The sequence below is a fragment of the Prionailurus viverrinus genome, chromosome B4 (assembly GCF_022837055.1).
Source record: "Prionailurus viverrinus isolate Anna chromosome B4, UM_Priviv_1.0, whole genome shotgun sequence".
In the NCBI taxonomy this organism is placed as follows: Eukaryota; Metazoa; Chordata; class Mammalia; order Carnivora; family Felidae; genus Prionailurus; species Prionailurus viverrinus.
Genome location: NC_062567.1, coordinates 65,160,204 through 65,179,894, shown reverse-complemented (window position 1 = coordinate 65,179,894; position 19,691 = coordinate 65,160,204). Strand labels below are relative to the sequence as shown.

Genomic DNA, 19,691 nt, shown 5'->3' with positions numbered 1-19,691 from the left:
ATAATATCAGTTTTATTTGGCCACTCATAATCTGAGAGAAAAAATATATAAAGAGAAACAGTACCATACCTGAAAAGCAACTATGATTTTTCTTGAGCATGTAAGCCCATTTTCACAGCATGGGACGCTTTCAGTTAAGAGACGGAATGTGCCATTTTCACGACCACAATAATCCTTTAAAAGTAAATTATCATAATACTTTATAAATATCAGGGACGTGGAACTCAATTACAATATTTGCATCAGACAAAGAATTCTTAGACAGTGATACCTTAAACTCAATAAATTACCATAAGCTGTGTTATGGAATGTCCAGAAGACAATAATTTAACTGCATATATGGAGAGGTAGCCCTCCCTGGCTGAATCCAACCTAGTTAATTTGCTTTCACTCGGTCCTTTTGTAATATTTTATAAAAGTTTAGAATTATAACATATTACATAAGTATTTAAATGATATAACATGGCTTATAATCATTGATTTATTTCTAGGCTCTGTACATAATTAGATGAAGTTGTTTATTTCCCCTCACTGATTTTTATGAAATTTGCATAAATATAAAACAATATAAATTTAAAGCATAAAACAATCCAAATTTCAGGAAATTAGATATTACTTAGGAAGCAGCTTAGTAGCATGTAACAAGTGTGAACTCTGGAATCACACAGATCTGGTTTTGAATACGACATTTTCTACTTAGTTCATGTTGCTTAACCTCTCTAAGCCTCAATTTCTTCATCTGCATCATAGGAATAATAATATCAGCCTTTGAGTATTGCAGTGATTAAATGTAATCAATTTGCTTTGGCAAAGAAGCACTCATAAAGTGGTAACTGTCATTGCTGATAGCGCTGTTGTTAAATATCTAGCATTCATTGAGCACTTAGTATGTGCTTCAATATTTGCCCAAATTTGGTTTCAAGGAAGCTGTTTCCATCCCCATTTTATAGATAAGGAAACGGAGACACAGAGGGATTAAGGAATGTGCCCAAAGTCACACAACAGAGAAAGGGTAGAGCCAAGGTTGAAGTCTAGACCTACCGCCTCCCAAGTCAGCATGATACTGTCATATTGTACTGTCTTTGAGAAAGACTTAAGGGGCCATTTGTTTAAATTTCACATTTTGAGAATAAAATTCTCCAGAGAACATCTGCAGATAAATAATAATTATTAAGTATAGAAGAATTGTGATAAAACACACTAGTAATTACCTCAAGAAATGAATACTGGCAGAGACCATCAAAGCTGTAACTTTTTCCATCAAAAGTTCTAACATGACCTTCCCCATAGATATGGCAAGTGGTTTGACATTCATTATGTGTACAGCTCCAAGACCCTTTTATGCAAGTACTAAAAGAAAAAAAAATGATAGAGTGAGGTAATTATATTATGCCAAGATTCACATTCTCACACTGTTTTTGTAAAGAAGCACAAAACCTTGTTTTATATTGACTTAAATTTGGCAGTTGTCTTCATTATATCATGTTAACCATAGAAAATGCCAAATAAAGGTTCTATTTCATAAAATATAGCCTAGGGAATACAGTCAATAATATTGTAATAACTTTGTATGGCAACAGATGGTAACAACACTTATTGTGGTGAGCGCTGCATAATGTATACAATTGTTGAATCACAAGGCTGTACACCTAAAACTAATAAAATATTGTATGTCAACAATACTTCAATAAAAAATAAAATTATAGTTTCTATTTATAAAATAGCATTTTAACTATATTTGACCATTATTCTTCAATATCTCAAAGTATGACTTCTTTCCTATAAAATAAGAGCAGACTATACTTTCTAATATCCAAAACATATGAAATAGTCTTTTATTTTTTAAGGTTTTAATTTAAAGTTGATTTATTTCAAGAGAGACAGAGAAAGAGGCAAAGAGAGAGGGACAAAGAGAGAATTCGAAGCAGAGTCTACACTGTCAGCACAGAATCCAAGCAGAACTTGAACCCACAAAATGCAAGATCATGACCTGAGCCAAAACCAAGAGTTGTCGCTTAACCAACTGAGCCACCCAGGTACCCCTATAGTAATTCTTTATTATGCACCATTTGTTGCAGCCAACCGAGGTAACACTTCCCTGGTCATACTCCTGTCCACCAAAAGAACATGGGCAGTCTTCAGGAAAGACACAGTTTCCTTTAGAATTTCGAACCATGCCAATTGGACAATAGCACCCACGTTTGCAAGGCAAGTTCTCCTATAGGAACAAATACAAAATATACATCATCAGGTGCTGCTGTAACATGTCACATTATCAGCATCCATTTACCATGCATAACTATATACCAAGTATCCATTTAGAGCCAACATTTGACAAGTCAAAATAACACACAATAAATATGACCTTCAAATTCTTTTTCACTGATGTTTTGGTTGGCTTCTATCCTGACACAATGAAAAGTTTCAAAAAGTTTAACTGCACAGCCATGTTCCTTACATCAAAACTAGGTATGTTCCGAGTGCTACAGGTACTGTCAACTCTTCTCTGTGCCTTCGGGTCCCTGCAGTCAACAAATTCAGTCCCTCCGGTACAGTTCTCTGCAGGATAAAGGAAGTTGTTAATCAAGGGCCTCTTGATGTGCTTGGTTTAACCTAAGTGGATATTTTAAGCTTAAATTATGATTTCAACACTTACGTAGGGTTAAATCAATGGGAGTGTGGCAAAGAAGAATTCCATCCCGACAGACACTGGAAATAGAAGAAAATTATACATTTAAACATCAAACTTCAATGACAACTTCTTAATACACTGTTAGAGAAACTTTTACCCCTCATTCACAAGTTTTATCCAAGTAGATGGATGAGACACACTGCCCAGAAATAACACGCACCCAGTTATAACATGCAGCCTTGTGCATATTATAGGAATATACAAGCAAGGTTCTATGGGTATCAGAGAACACATGAAAAGGATGGCTGTATCTTGATGGATGAATTAGATCCAACAGATAATTGCTCATAAGATACAAAGCTGTGATGCAGGAAACAACAAGGTATGTTCCAATGACTTGTTTGGATAGAAAGCAGTAAGTAGGATAGGGAGAAGTGGTAAAAGCAAGGCAGGGCCAGATTTTGGATGGTCTTAAATGATGTGCAAGCTTACGTCTATTCTTCAGGCAACTGTCACCATTAAAGCTCCTGAGCAGGTAAGTGGCACAATCAGAATAATGCTTCACGTTAGTCATTATAGAGGTAGTGCAAGAAATATGAGACACAGAGACAGGGCAAAGAGCAGCCAACTTAACCATCATGGTAGTGATGGGGATCTGAAATAGGGTAATGATAAAGGGAACCATAATTTGGAGGCGGTAGCCCAGGTTTCACTAAAAAGGTAATCTACCTACTGATTCCTCAACATCTACAGAGAAAGTATCATGATCAAAGCCCAACCAAATGTCTTGTGTGCTGTAATAGAAAGAGGTTTTTACCTATGCTTTCCTTTTAAATGGCCAAGAAAAAATCATCCATTTCTAAATGATAGTTTCATGGAACCAAAGAAAAGAGATAAGGTGTATCCAAAATTTCTTGGAATGGCTACTTCATTTTTACAGTTACATTGTTAAGAGTTGCTACCTCTGCCTATGGAATTAAAGATACAGATAAATAACTTTGCCCAAAACTGCAGAATCACAATCTCCTTAGCCATTACAAGAAGTCACAATTCTTCAACTTCTCCTACTGCCCAGGAACTTAGTTCAAATTCTTGAGTACAGCCTGGCCACAGTCTACTTTTCCAGCCCAATCCTTTCCAGCCCAACAAGAACCTACATGCGCAATACTTTCAAGCATTTCCTATGTTAGTGTGTTCTGTTTACGCTATTGGAAATCTCTCTTCCTACCCCAATTTTGTCTGGAAAAAGTTTCAAATCCTAGTAAAACTCAAGTGCTAGTCTCCTCTGAAAAGTTCTTCTTATCTGCTCAGGCACTAACTGGCTCTTTCTGCTACCATATTATAGTATATAAACCTTGCAAAAGCGAGCACTCTGCTCATTCTGTGAGACAGAGGCAATGTTCCTTCATCTTTGTAATTCTAGCCCTCAGCACAAGGCCTGGAACATGGCAAATATCTATTTAATAAGTGTTTGTTGAATGGTGAATGCTGAGAGACAACTAGAAAACATCGTTTGAATATAAAATCATTTTTGCATCCTCTGTATGTAGGGCATGCTAGAATGTTTTTATATTGGTATTTGAAATCAAACAAAAGTAGAATAAATCAGTTAGAGCCATTATGATGCCGTGAGCACATCAGGTTAAAGGGAGCAATAACTAACTTTAATAAATACAAATTTTAAAATGTGGTAGGTCTAAAGAAGACTTTAGGAGACATCTATTTCTCTGGAAAGGACAGTCCCCTGATTTCAAAGTCATAACAAGTATATATGCAATTTCCATACCATTTATTGTCATCAATATGGATGAGTTTGCCTGGTTGTATGACCTCGTCATTTAGGTAGCAGTCACACTGAGATTTTGGAACACAATTCTCTTCATTATTATGGTACATTCCATCAGGGCAAGTGCACCCATCAACTGGAACATCTTCTACATCACAGCTCCTATCTCTCTCTGACAATGATCGACAAGAACTATTGCAGGCTTTTACATTGTACTTGAAAACCAGGCCACTTGGGCAAGAGTGATCTGTTGGTATAGGAATAAAAAAATATTAAATATGTATGCATCCAGGAAAAGTAGCAATTCTATTTCATCCTGATGTTTATAGATATTATAGTGAATTATTCACAATTGAGGTTATGAATAGTCAAGAAAAAGTTACTTGCTGTTCACTGGTATTTTTCATTCTTTTTTTATTTGCAGTCAATATTGAGTCCCTACTATATGTTTACATATTCTGCTGGGGATAAAGCCCATAAACAAGATAGGAAATACACTGCTATCATGTGACTTATATTTCTGGGGAAAGGACAATTGTGGCACGTGCTATAAAGAAGCAAGATGGGAAGCTCTAAGTATGTACAACTGGGAACTTGCAGTCCATGTAGAGCATGAAAGCTTCCTAGAGAAAGGTAATTCTATGCCTGGGGAACAGCCTACATCAGAAGACAGGGAAATTCTTTCAAAGAGCAAGAAGAATAGAAGGTATAAGCCCAGACACAAAATCAGTAATTAGAACTTGCAGGGCCCTCTTAGTTTGCTCTTTAGCCTTAGAGCAATGAGAAGCCATTGACTCATTTTAGACTGAAATATCAAATGATCAGGTTAGTTTTTTTTTTTTAACATTTATTTATTTTTTAAGAGACAGAGAGAGACAGAGCATGAGCAGGGGAGGTGCAGAGAGAGGGAGACACAGAATCTGAAGCAGGCTCCCGGCTCTGAGCTGTCAGCACACAGCCCAACGCGGGCTCAAACTCATGAACCGTGAGATCATGACCTGAGCCGAAGTTGGTCGCTTAACTGACTGAGCCACCCAGGCACTCCGATCAGGTTAGTTTTAGTTGGTTTTACTTTAAAGATTATCCTGACTTCTTTGTAGAAAAAGTGGATATTAAAGGAAGCAATTGAAATAACCCAGGAGAGAGAAAAAAAAAAAAAAGAGTTTTTTTTTTTTTTGAAGTAGGTTGGTGGCCATAGAGATGGAGAGATGTGAATGTATTTGAGAGAAATTTTGGAGGTGAACTTGACAGACCTTTGATGGGAAATGAGCTATGAGGTATTGTGATCTACAAGACATGTATTTCTATAAAGTTTTCTTTTTTTGGGTAAGCCATGTATTTTTCTGAAGTCATATTCAAATACTACAATAAATATGTTAAAAAAATGCAAGATTCAATAAATATGATAGTTGAACTCCTAATTTAGTTATTTTTATTTTCTTAAAAATGTCACTAATATTTAACACTTCAAAATGTAGTAGGAGTTGGAATATTAAATTTCAGCATATAATAACTGAACAGAAACCCATGTTAATATATAAATATGTATATATTCTGTTCTTATTTAAATCAAGATCAAAGACTCAAGAAGTAAAACTGCATGGATAACTCAAACATATTTAAAAAAAAACAGGAAATCATCTTTGAAAGAAACAAGTACAAGTTTGTAAATACATGTTTCTAAACTACACACACACACAGACACACACACACACACACTGACACACACACACTATAGTAAAAGTGAGAAGGGAGTCATCTAAAGCCCCTGTCCTGCTTACCACATAGTCCAGTTCTCCATTCCACTATGTATGTTTCTTTCTCAGCACACGCTTTTACATAGTTGCCTAAAATCGTGCACAAACAATCTTCACTGTTGTCACAAGTGCAAGTGTATTTTTTGCATTCCTTTAAGGTAAGAAATAAATGCATATTACTTTATGAAAATGTTCACAAGAACAGGTAAACTGGGTATCTTAATTCAGTTTATAACCACTCCTCTTCCTTGAAAATAATCTGTCTTGAACTTTGGGAAATACTTCCTTTTGAAATATGCAAAGTAGTAAATCAATTATTAACTAAGTTTTCCACAAACTTAGAAAACTCAGAAAGAGGAACTTATTCAAGATTTTTCTCATTCCAGGGGTGCCTGGGTGGCTCAGTAGGTTAAGTGTCCAACTTCAGCTCAGTTCATGAGCTCATTGTTCGTGGGTTCGAGCCCCATGTCGTTCTCTGTGCTGACAACTCAGGGCCTGTTTCCCTATCTTTCTGCATTCCTCAGCTCACGCTCTGTCTCTCTCTCTCTCAAAAAAATAAATAAACATTAAAAAAAAGATTTTTCTCATTCCAACTTATTTGCCAGTACTGTTTTTTTTTAATTAGTATATCTAACAACTGAATAATGTTAAGTTTAAAGCTATGTCTTAATGTACTGGCAGTGCCTGTTATTTGAAAAATTTTAATGTCTACAGGCTTCTATTGATATTATCAGAATAGTTTGCAAAAAGAGCTGTTAATCTTAGACCCTCACATACCTCATGATATAGTTTAGGATTCACAATTGGATGGCAGGAAGCAAAAGGCCCACTTGAATCAAGAAGAATTCCACAGTGCTTTTCAGCATATCTTTCTGGAAGAAATTTAATGCACTCAAAATTAGTATCAGTAATGTCATAATTTTTAATTTAAAATGTGTGATTGTGTTTTTAAAGTGTTTTTGCGGGGCACCTGGGTGGCTCAGTTGGTTAAGGGCTTAACTCTTGATTCTGCTTCAGGTCATGATCTCAGGATCATGAGATAAAGCCCCATATCAGGCTCTGAGCAGAGCATGGAGCCTGCTTGGGATTCTCTCTCTCCCTTGCTCTCTGCCCCTCGCTGCATCCCCAACCCCCATCCACCACAAAATAAATAAACTTTAAAAAGTTAAACAGTAAAATGTTTTTGCTAGAACATATCTAACTTATTATCAATATATACAAAAATAGCATGATATAACCAGAAACACCTTAAACTAAGAGGCAAAGTCTTTCTTTTTTTAAATTGAAGTACAAACACACAATATTACACTAGTTTTAGGTGTACAACGTAGGGATTAGACAACTCTATACATTATGCTGCGTTCACAAGTGTGGTTACCATCTGTCACCATACGATGCTATTCCAATACCAATACCACTGACTATATTCCCTATGCTGTTCCTTTCAACCCAATGACTTACTTATTCCATAACTGGAATAAGTGGAAAAATCTTTATTAGCTTCATATATTTGTACTAAATCAGTTAACCTGTTTGCAAAATGCAATTTCTACCAAAAAAAATGGGACTAAGGGAACCAGATTATTTATTCAGGTACATAGCAAGTGGGTAAAATGAAATCATCACAACACCAGCACCACCTCGCCCCGTTGCCACAATAATCATGTCAGTTTTAGGACAAGCAGTATCAACAATTCAAACACACATTTTATTTTTTACGGACTGAATTGATATTTGGTTGCTTCGTAAATCACTTCTTGTATTAAATTAACAGAAAATGAAGTTCACAAAAATAACATCTGAGTAACAAATGCTTTGCTCAATGATTTGCAAATACTTAAAGATGATGTCAGTGACTAAAAGAAGGATTGCTAATTTTTTTAACCATCTTTCAATTGGCTTTTAAAAGTTACTGTCACCAGGATGCAATAAAGAAGCTGACTGAATCTATTAAGAGGACATTGAGGCCAATTGTTTCTAGGTGTGCCTGGGTGGCTCAGTCAGTTAAGCATCTGACTTTATCTCATGATTTGTGAGTTTGAGTCTGGAGCCTGCTTTGGATTCTGTGTCCCTCTCTCTCTCTCTGCTCCTCCCCTGCTTGTGCTCTCGCTCTCTCTCAAAAATAAATAAATAAACATTTAAAAAATAAATAAAAATAAAAGGACATTGAGGCCAATTATTCCTAAAATTTTGACAAACTTGTAACCAGGTTTTACCATTTTTTATGTTAATATTACTAACAGCTTATTACGGCATAGTTTCATTTTCTTATTTTATTTTAAGTTAAATATAAAAGATTGAAAATAGAAACAGTTAATTTATATAGCTCTCAAAAGTGTTAATATAGTCTCCTTAACAAAAATTGGCTTGGGTTCTTATGAGATATATATTTGTTTTCATTTATTCGCATTTTAATTATTTTCATTGCAACACCTGCAAAACAAAATAACATGAAAATTGAACTTTCAAATGCATATTACCATGTGGATGTTAATGCTTCTATCAACTCCTTTCATTAGTCAAAACAAGTAGATGAAACTTTCAAAAGAAATTGCTTTGTAATTTTTAAATATTGTCAAAAGCTGATCAGACATTTGCTTCAAATATGGAGATTAATTTAGAGACAACTGATTAACATATAAACAACATATTTTAACTTACTTTCCATTGAATTCCATTATTTACGAAAGAAGTAACTTAAAGTATTTGTTAAAATCAACAACACTAAGTATGGGAACAATCAGAGCAAGTCTTTGATTCAAAATACTTGGATTATCAGAAACAGACCGATAAATACAGAGGACAAACTGATGTTTGCCAGAGGGGAAGGAGATTGGGGGATGGGCAAAATGGGTGAAGGGGAATGGGAGATACAGACTTGTAGTTATGGAATTCATAAGTCCCAGGGATAAAAGGTACAGTATAGGGGATGTAATCCGTTGTGTTGTAATGACATGGTATGGTGACAGACAGTAGCTACACTTGTGGTAAGCATGACATATTGTATAGACTCGTAGAATCACAATGCTGTGCACCTGAAATCAACGTAACATTGGGTGTTACCTGTACTTCAATAAAAATATTTTAATTAAATAAATAAAAATAAAATACTTGGGTGACAGATTCATCTTTAACCCTTATTAAGTACACTCTATCTGGAGTCCATTATCAACATCAACCTTAATGGAGATAATAACTACGTCCGTGCTCTTCATGAGTGTTTGTGGGAATAAATGGAACCAATATTTATGGAAATCTTCGGTAAGCTAAAACATGAGCTGAATCCTACAAGTGTAAAGTTTTCCTCGTAAGATCTGTATTTGGGGGTTGGTATAATTAACAGACATGACAGCAGTAGTTAGGAGATGTGGATCTAGCTACAGCTCTATTGTTAAGTAGCTGAGCAATTTGGGGGAGTCTCATCATTTCAACCAATGATCATTTCCATGCCTAAAATAAAGGGTAAGAATAATAAATGAAATGATCTGTAAAATTTCCTCTAACCCTACTACTCTATAGCTATGAAGAAAACTGTCAAAGAAGGAAAAGAACGCGTATAGAAAAAGACAAATATGTTGATCCCCCTCCCCAATGAAAGATGTGTTTTCTAGTTGCGCTCTCAGCCAGCCAGACTGTTTCTCCGCTGCTCCCTGTAAAACAGGTACAGTAAAACAAGCACTAGCTAAAAGCAGGATTATCTGAGAGTCTCATATTATTAACAGAATAAGTATACAATTCCTAGTACCAAATATTTAATCACAGAGTTTAATGTTCAATTACCAATACCTTTTTCTATACTGATGCACGAAGTGGGGTTTCCTTTAGGACAGGGCATCATTTCCCAAGAATCAGCAAATGCCTGAGACGTTTTCTCCAATATATTCTGACTTGACATGAAATCATCCTCTGCTCTGTTGTTGTAGGAACCACAGAGTCCTGTATAGAGCACAAAACAAATTTTAACATTTCCTCCCCTACTCACCTTTTTGGATTCATAGTCTCACCTCATATTCAGTTCTTCACTCAAATCAAAACACATAGAAGCTACCTGAGCGTGTATGTCTTGGTTAGTCTTTACACATACAAGCAAAATTCATGACACTTCACATTAATATCCCATTTTATTCAAATACCAGGAGCACTGAGACACTATTTTCCATAAATATTGTGTGTTTTTTCTGTTTGTCACTATAGCTTACTTAACCTCCTCTGACAAGGTGGGGGGAAACGTGCTTACAAATAGGATGTTTGGGACTGCACATTTTCAGTTGTAGTGTGGAGAGTTGAATCATGTTAAGGGCCATATGCATTTGATCTGGATCCAGGGATTACATTTTTTTCCCTATGTATAAATAAGTCACCTTTTCAAGTAAAGACATGGTGCAAAAGCTTAGACTTTTGAAATTAGTAGCTGTGGGATTTGCCACTGTTTTGTTTTATCTGACATCCATGACACTATGTGGGAGCTGATTTCTATGACAGAAAACAGCAGTGAAAGATAAGAACATGTGATCTATCAGCAGAAAGACAAATTGTAATGTAGTTTGTGTTTGAAACTTGATATTCAAAAGATGTCTAAGTATAATATTTTCATCTTCTACAGGCAAAAGCTCTGGTAATCTACATTAGCAAAGTGATATATATCCTATATTATCAAACCTGACTTTAAAACGCCTTAATTTAAAAACCTTAAATTTGTGGAAAACCATTTAGGAATAGGTTTTGTAATAAATAAAACCATCTTTACTGTAAGTTGAAACTGTTTTACTGCAATATTGAAAGGAAGATTAAGTAAAAATGCTTTATGCATAACGTCATTAATTGAGAAACAAGTGAAAATTAAAATAAGTGATAGTAACATTAGAACCTTGGAAATAAAAACATATCCAGGGGACTTACCTACAGTGTCTGTGAATTGGTTGGGTGGCATGGAAACATATAATTGCATCACAGGAACAATCTGTATCTGCATCTTTACATGAAAGTTTGTTTCTACTTGAAGGTATGAGGAAGATGCTTTGAAGATCTGCATTTGGTCTGTTAAAATAATTATTAACATTAAGAATAATAATTTAAATAGTGAACAATTTTTAATTCATTAAAATGGTTTTATATTTTCATGTGTTAAAAAACACACATTTGATATCCTTAAAAATTGAATAAGTGAATGCATCTTACATTTAAGTGGATTTATTAAACTTACCTGAATAATAATAACCTTGATTTCTAATCTTATCATTTGTGACTGTTCCATCTCTATTGAATATATATTTGTCAACTGAAACAGACTGATATTTAAAACAATTGTTAGTTCATGTTAATTTGTAATACTAATTCATTTTAATGCAATATATGCACCTTCATTTTTATGCCATAAAGTGTTTAATTTTACTAGATTAATTTTATCTTATTATTATTTTACTATTAAATAAAATAATATTATATTTTTATTATATATAATTACTATGGTGATGAGAAATAAATAATAATTATCATTTACTAATAATAAAAACAGATACAGAGTGCTAACGGGGGAGGGACAGAGAGATAGGGAGACACAGAATCTGAAGAAGGCTCCAGGCTCTGAGCTGTTAGCACAGAGCCTGACGCAGGTCTTGAACCCATGAACGGGGAGATCATGACCTGAGCCGAAGTTGGATGCTGAACCGACTGAGCCACCCAGGCACTCCTTAAATTAATTTTTAATATCTAAAATATAGAACATTTTTTAAGCACTCCTCATATGTTTTTTCATTTCTTCTTATACCAATTCTTTGAGAAGTATTGTAAAGGAATTTCCATCCCTAATTTGTAGATGAGGAAACTGAAACTCAAGAAGATAACTTACATTTCTAAATGTCAGAAGCCTTCTAAGTACCAAAGGCAAGTCTCAATGTCCTCCCTCACCATTTAGGTCTATTTCCTTTTACAATGTCACTTCCAAATACATGAAATTCTAAACAAATATAATTGCCTTTTAAATGGCCCACAGAGTTTAATAATTTAATAAGCACATAAGTTGATCTGTAATTAGTGCATTAGTTGTATACGTATGATAACTTTTATGTACTTAAGGATCCTTAGAAGTATCTACCTCTTCCAGGGACATTATCAATTTTCTGTACAATATCACTTGTTATTTCAATTTACAGAGTAAAGCCTCTCTTCTACCACAAAAATTCTGAATTTGTGAAGTAATTGATTTTATTTTGCTCTGGATAAACTTTAGGGAGTGGACTACTCACCGAATTCAAGAGGAGTGTAACACTATTTAAGCACGTTCCTGACCGACCATTTGGACAGGGACGAAGTTCAACGCTAACAGACCAATCTTTATCCTGTTAAAAAACGCATTTCATTGATATATTTATTAAATGTCATTGATTATATGCTATTACTGCATGATTCATTCACAATGCATGTTTGCATTTAAAACATGTACAATTCCTACATATAATCTGTCTGCTCTGAAAGTAAAACCTCATTCAGTCCATGGTAAGTGTAGAAATGGCCACTTTACAGAAGGTCCAAGTATCTTCCATAAACTATATCTGATTGGTGGGTTTTCATAGGCCTCATTTTTTTCTTTTATCTTTACTTTTTGTCATCTCCTCCAAGGGAATGTGCTGCATTGCAGAGACGGATAGGAATTAGAGATGACATAGCTTGTTTATTCTCTGGACAATCCACAATGTCTGTTTAAAGCCAATGTGAAAGGTATTTAATTTGTAAAACCAAAATATAAGTCATGTCAAACATTGACTTCCAGTCCTCTCTGCACGATCTAGGAATCTAATATAGGAGAAGCAATTATTCCACATATTTTGGTGTTGTTTCCCTTTCAGTTTGCCCATCCCCCACCCTCACAGATTATGTGAGGAGCATAAAAGGAAGAAAGATTTGGAAAATGGTCTTTTAGTAGCCAGGACAGAATTTTTCAGACTACTGGACTTGAGCCATCCCTCTCGCTTTAGGAGTAACAAATTCTGCTCATCTTGGTTCCTTACCAAAAGATTAAACAAAATTATATTTTCAGGCTGGCTATAGGCACAAGATACAAGATGGAATTCCCCTTTACTGAAATCCAGATTACTTAAAATTTTAGTACTGAACAGAATTTAAAAGTCAGGATAGCTTCTATCATACTAGTGATATTGTATTATAAAAACTAAAAATAAATGTAAAGGGGTAACTATGAAAAAGGAAGATGTTTCATGGAACATAAAAGATAGTTTCAATTGAGGCACTAGTGAAAACATGCAAAGAAAAGTAGAAGAAAATATTTTTCCAGTGTACTTAGAAAATTATTAGTGATGAAGGGAATTTTGGGGTTTGTTGGTTTGTTTAGCAAGGAATTTCTAAGAAGTGCATGTAATACTTATGGTCAATGTCAACATGTGACAGAAAACAGATACCAAAATATGTAACAAATAATTGAAGGGCTGCTTGTTATTTATTTTTTAAATAGTAATTTGAAGTGAAGATTGTGTTTTAAATTGGATGAAAAACAGCTTGGCACGTGCATCAGTTTTCTCAACTGTTCCAGGCTATTACATACGTGGATGGCCAAGAAATGACAGTTTCCAGGATGGTTATATTTAACACCATCAAAGGTGGTGATTGAACTTCCTTCCACCTTACATCTTCCAGGACATAATGCTTCAGTGCAAGACCACTTTGCTTCTTGACATGTGCTGGTAAAATGCAATGGTTACATTAAAGGTCATCAGCTGTGTTTTCTCTATGGCCAAAATAAATATCCCAACATTAAAAATCAAAATTTAAACTAAGACATTTACTTAAGTTTTATTAGACCATCTTTTTTGTTTTAAGTTTTTAAGTAATCTCTACAACCCAACATGGGGTTCGAACTCATGACCCCAAGATCAAGAGTCACATGTCTTCAAACAGAGCCAGCCAGGAGCCCCTATTAGACCACCTTTGTTTCCCACTCAACATCTCAACTCTGATCAAACGTCTCATTGATGGTGGCATCCTGTATTTTTAAAAGACTTGAATGCCATGGACTAAAATAATAGCTTCGGCCTGAATTAAACATATAAAAACTTTTAAACTGGATTTCAGGTTTGTTTAAAAGGAACCCATTTCACTATTAGTACTAAGACACCTGCTAAATGCCACACTGTAGACCTGCAGTGTTCAATATAGCATAGAGACATATAGCTATTGATTACTTGAAAGTGACTCATCCAGATTGAGATCTGCTGTAAATGTAAAATACACACAGACTTCTAAGACTTAATCTGAAAAACAGATCATAAAATCTCTCATTAACTTTGCATACTAATTTCATTTTTAAATGATAATACTGTATTTTGGGTATATAAAATACAGAATTAAAATTCATTCTACCTCTTTCTTTTTGCTTTTTAAAAATGCATCAACTAAAAAGTGTTAAATCATATATGTGGGTCATATTTGCGACTCACGTGATATTTCTCCTGGATAGCACTGTCATAGATATTCAATAAATCATAGCTATTGTTATATATAATTATTACTAATGCATTATGACCACACTAACAAGAACATTTCTCATTTATAAAGAACATATTATAATATCAATAATAGATTAGCTTTCATTGAGTCAGATTATTTCCCTACAAGGGCATAATACATTTCTAGAAAAGTCCTCTGGACTTCTGCACAAATTTGGAGTTTCAGAGAAAAGTTGTAATGAGGAATGGGGAACTCTCTCTGATCAACATATTGCTGCTGAACTCAAATAGTCCACACTAATTTCTGGCACATTAAAATTCACTCATTAAATATATCCATAAATATTATAAATATATATAATACATAAATAAAAATATATAAATAAAGATTAAATATGCCTTCACCAATGTAGCCTCATAAAAATTATTTGAAAAGTATTAGATTGTTTCTGATTATACATTAGATTGTTTCTGATATACATTCTGATTAAATATTCTTGGCATTTTGCACAATTATTGTTTCCTTGTTGTAACCATACTCTTATATTATTCTTTGCTCTATATTTGCAACCACTAATTGGCTTACAATTTGAAACACTACTTCAGTTAGTGAAAAGCATTACCTTTTAAAGATACATAGAAAGCGTATACATTTTATTTTAAAAACACACTAAACTTTCCTTAAAAGATAAAAGGCAAATATGAACACAGAAAATACAGTGAGGTTGCATTTTATTTCTGGAAAGTTTATTTTAAGTACTTAGGAAATATTTAAAATTGATTAAACTATTAGTATTATTTTGCTATTAATAAAATGTGGGCAAAAAGCATGCACCTACCACTGAGAACCACAAGGACCATCTCGGACTTCTCCTGACTGATAGATCTTTCCATTTGATTCACAGGGACATTTAGCCTTTAATACACATCTACCTTTTTCTTCAATATCGTCCAATAGATAACCTGGAATAAATATATTATATTAATCTCAGAATTATATAAACATCAGTAAATTCTCAAGCAGTGAATTGTGAAATCACTCTTGAGCTAGTTCTTTTTTTTTTAATAAATTTTAAAGTGTATATTTGTTTTTAAGACAAGTAGAGACAGAGCATGAGTGGAGGATGGGCGGAGAGAGGGAAACACAGAATCCGAGGCAGGCTCCGGGCTCTGAGCCGTCAGCACAGAGCTCAGTGCAAGACTCAGGGCTCAAACCCACAACTGTGGGATTATGACCTGAACCTAAGTCTGACGCTTAACTGACTGAGCCACCCAGGTGCTCCTGAACTAGTTCCTTCAAGTGTAAACATGCACTTGAAATGGTAAGTTCCATTTAAGCAATTACTCCAGTTTGAGAACTGACAAGAGTATAATTTTCTGAGCCATAGAGTATTTCTACTGAGCGCAATGTAAGACTAGAGGATGATCTGTGGAGTACTATGGCCCTCAGGTACCATAGACATAGCCATACACATTAACTTTGTAAGTCTCTCTCTTGCCCTCTTCTGCAGTGTGCTAGAAGGATGGATTATGAATAGATGATTTCATTAAATATCTAGTTAGAAATAAGACCCACCATACCAGAAGCACTGTTTTCAGTTGTTTCAGTGTAAATACTCTCATAGGGTGTATTACCTTCTGGGCAGGTGCAGCCACTCACACATTCACTGTCTTGAAAAGGAGCCACATTAGAACAAGTTGCAGGGTTTGAGGGACCACATTCTTTGTAGATATGTTTTTCTGGGCATCTAGGTTTTTCTAGAGAAATATAGATATAGGTATACATGGAAATTAGAGGAAATGAATGTGATAAATAGATAATACTTTAATGGGGATCTTTTCAAATGAGCTTCTTTGAGTCTAATGTTCAAGATATGAGTCAGTCTTTAAAAATATTCAGCACAACTAAATTGTGCCAATTTTTCATGCATTATTTTATGATACAATATTTAATCTGGAGAAAAAATAAAAAAACAAAGACAAAAATTAGGAGGAAATGTACTTATATATATCATTGCATCTTACTTTGGAATTGATATTCTACTCATATTTTAACTTCTAAGGATTTCGCTAAACATAGGTTGAAAGTATATTTATATTTGTGTGAAACTCATCTCTATGTTTTATTTTTTTGAAAGGAAATCATAGTACTAATCAATATACTTTTGATAACTTTTCCACTATTTTCAATTTTTACAGAATTTCTCATTTTTCCCAGTAACTTTTACTAATTGTAAAGACTATAAATTTCCTAACTGAGATCTTAACACAAAGCGGTGCAACTTACGGCAAGTCACTTCGCCAATACAGGTCTCAGTTTCCTCACAAGTATCTGAGAGATAGGACTCTAATATCTCTAAGATCCCTTTCAGGGCTTACAGTCATTTGAAAAGATTACTTTGAAATATAGTTCAATTTTAAAGTGCTATAGACACTTTCTGTCTTGGAATCTGCAATACAATTTAAAACCTACCACAAACCACATCAGAATCATCTCGCCAGGATACGTAGGGACCGGGACCATCTGAGGCACAGAGGCGGGACAATTCTGTGTAAGTGTCACACGTAGAATTTTTGTCTCTATTTTGGCAGTACTCATCAATGCAGATCATTCTGTAGTCATTGGATAAAGTGGTGACCTTTCTACATTTCTCAAAGTAAGTTCCAATAATTTTGTCACAGTGCTACAAAATAAAGCATGAAGTTTTATTGAAACATAAAAAAATGGACAATCAAATAAACATTTAGGAAAAGATAAATTCAGACATGTTTGATTCTGCATGATAACCTGTAGCTTTGGCAGGAAGAGTTGTTGACTTCTGGTTGAAACGGAGAGTTTTAAAGTATTATACTCGGTACAGTGACTCCTAAAAGAACACTTCACTTATGGCGTTTTGGATTGTTGTACAACAGCTTCAAAAATTGTTGTACCTACACTCAACCAAAATTTCTCTAAAGGTGACATGAAGTTTACAACTTGAGAAAATGGAAGGGTGAGAAAAAATAAAGATTGTTGATGCCAGAGAGTGGGATGGTAAATAACTGATACCACAATAGACAGAAGGGACATTGGCCCTTTATCTATTAATATTCTTATATTTGATGAGCAACCATGGCAGTAAAATAGAGCGAATGTGTGCTTTCTTAGTGGGGGACATGTGAGTTGGCTCCAGAGACAACATATTTGTTCTCATGTTGGTTAAGAAAGTAAGCACATATATTACTGAACCCAAAAATATTTAAATGTCTACATTTTTTAACTACCACGTAGCTGTTTTCTTTCTTAACATGTTTGTAACAGAGAAATATAAAAACCACTGTTAAGCAAATGTATAATTTGTACCAATTAAGCCTAAGACAACTGATAACATTCTCCAGGTTAGGTATAAGATTAAGTGAAATAAAATCTTCACGGATTGATTATCATTTATTATTTTTGTATAGTTTTATCACTAAATTACAGGTTCCTTTAGAGTAAAAAATAGAACTTTGTATCCTCTTAACTTACCACAATATCTCGCATGTAGCAGGTCTTTAGTAAATATGCATTAGCTTCGTAATGTGTATTTATTTTGAGAGACATAGAGACAGCATGAGTGGGGAAGGGGCAGAGAAAAGGAAAGTGAGAATCCCAAGCAGGCACTGCACTGTCAGCACAGGGCCCAATGCAAGGCTCAATCTCATGAACCATGAGATCATGACCTGAGCTAAAAACAAGCATTAGAGGCTTAACCGAATGAGCCACCCAGGAGCCCCTGCATTAGCTTTAATATAAATTTATATAATCACTGAACTGACATTTTTGAGCAACCAGGAGTAAGTTCTCATACATTTTGCAACTACCACAACAGATAAAACATAAGTCTTGTCATCATCGAATGCATAATCTTACAGGGAACATAAAAACATGGGAAATTTTTGTGGATGGTATCTTATCGTAAGTAGTAAGGAGTGGCATAGGGTAACAGAGGAAAAAGAGAAGGCAATTCTAACTGAAAACCAAAGAGGGTTTCACAAGAAAGACAGAAGATGATACAGAAAGTCATGGCTTAATTTGCTTTGCTAGAAGGTAACAAGATGGTTAGAAATGCAACATCCATTGTCGAGAAAACAAAAAGTCTCTTCTGTCCATTCTATCCATACATCTTGATCTGGAAAATTTTGTTCTAGATTGAAACAGGAATATGTGAACATTTATTCAGTCATAAAATAAATGCAACCTATCCTAAAGGACCTGAATGTGAGACAGGAAACCATCAAAACCCTAGAGGAGAAAGCAGGAAAAGACCTCTCTGACCTCAGCCGCAGCAATTTCTTACTTGACACATCCCCAAAGGCAAGGGAATTAAAAGAAAAAATGAACTACTGGGACCTTATGAAGATAAAAAGCTTCTGCACAGCAAAGGAAACAACCAACAAAACTAAAAGGCAACCAACGGAATGGGAAAAGATATTCGCAAATGACATATTGGACAAAGGGCCAGTATCCAAAATCTATAAAGAGCTCACCAAACTCCACACCCAAAAAACAAATAACCCAGTGAAGAAATGGGCAGAAAACATGAATAGACACTTCTCTAAAGAAGACATCCGGATGGCCAACAGGCACATGAAAAGATGCTCAATGTCGCTCTTCATCAGGGAAATACAAATCAAAACCACACTCAGATATCACCCCACGCCAGTCAGAGTCGCCAAAATGAACAAATCAGGAGACTATAGATGCTGGAGAGGATGTGGAGAAACGGGAACCCTCTTGCACTGTTGGTGGGGATGCAAACTGGTGCAGCCACTCTGGAAAACAGTGTGGAGGTTCCTCAAAAAATTAAAAATAGACCTACCGTATGACCCAGCAATAGCACTGCTAGGAATTTACCCAAGGGATACAGGAGTACTGATGCATAGGGGCACTTGTACCCCAATGTTTATAGCAGCACTCTCAACAATAGCCAAATTATGGAAAGAGACTAAATGTCCATCAACTGATGAATGGATAAAGAAATTATGGTTTATATACACAATGGAGTACTATGTGGCAATGAGAAAGAATGAAATAT

At 34.8% G+C, this 19,691-nt stretch overlaps 1 protein-coding gene across 3 annotated transcripts in view; it reads right to left on the bottom strand.

Annotated features, from left to right (window-relative positions):
• MUC19 (mucin 19, oligomeric) overlaps window positions 1-19,691 on the bottom strand; it is a 108,449-nt gene that overhangs the window by 80,193 nt on the left and 8,565 nt on the right. For all 3 annotated transcript variants that reach the window (XM_047868016.1, XM_047868017.1, XM_047868018.1), the window contains exons 10-25: window positions 17,108-17,318; window positions 16,270-16,392; window positions 15,474-15,597; window positions 13,734-13,869; window positions 12,421-12,513; window positions 11,379-11,463; window positions 11,075-11,212; window positions 9,962-10,111; window positions 6,953-7,047; window positions 6,200-6,326; window positions 4,419-4,665; window positions 2,657-2,709; window positions 2,459-2,559; window positions 2,067-2,218; window positions 1,212-1,350; window positions 70-174 (exon numbers count right to left, since the gene is read on the bottom strand). In XM_047868016.1, the coding sequence (XP_047723972.1) occupies window positions 70-174; window positions 1,212-1,350; window positions 2,067-2,218; window positions 2,459-2,559; window positions 2,657-2,709; window positions 4,419-4,665; window positions 6,200-6,326; window positions 6,953-7,047; window positions 9,962-10,111; window positions 11,075-11,212; window positions 11,379-11,463; window positions 12,421-12,513; window positions 13,734-13,869; window positions 15,474-15,597; window positions 16,270-16,392; window positions 17,108-17,318 (2,079 nt within the window). The remainder of the gene's footprint in view (window positions 1-69; window positions 175-1,211; window positions 1,351-2,066; window positions 2,219-2,458; window positions 2,560-2,656; window positions 2,710-4,418; window positions 4,666-6,199; window positions 6,327-6,952; window positions 7,048-9,961; window positions 10,112-11,074; window positions 11,213-11,378; window positions 11,464-12,420; window positions 12,514-13,733; window positions 13,870-15,473; window positions 15,598-16,269; window positions 16,393-17,107; window positions 17,319-19,691) is intronic.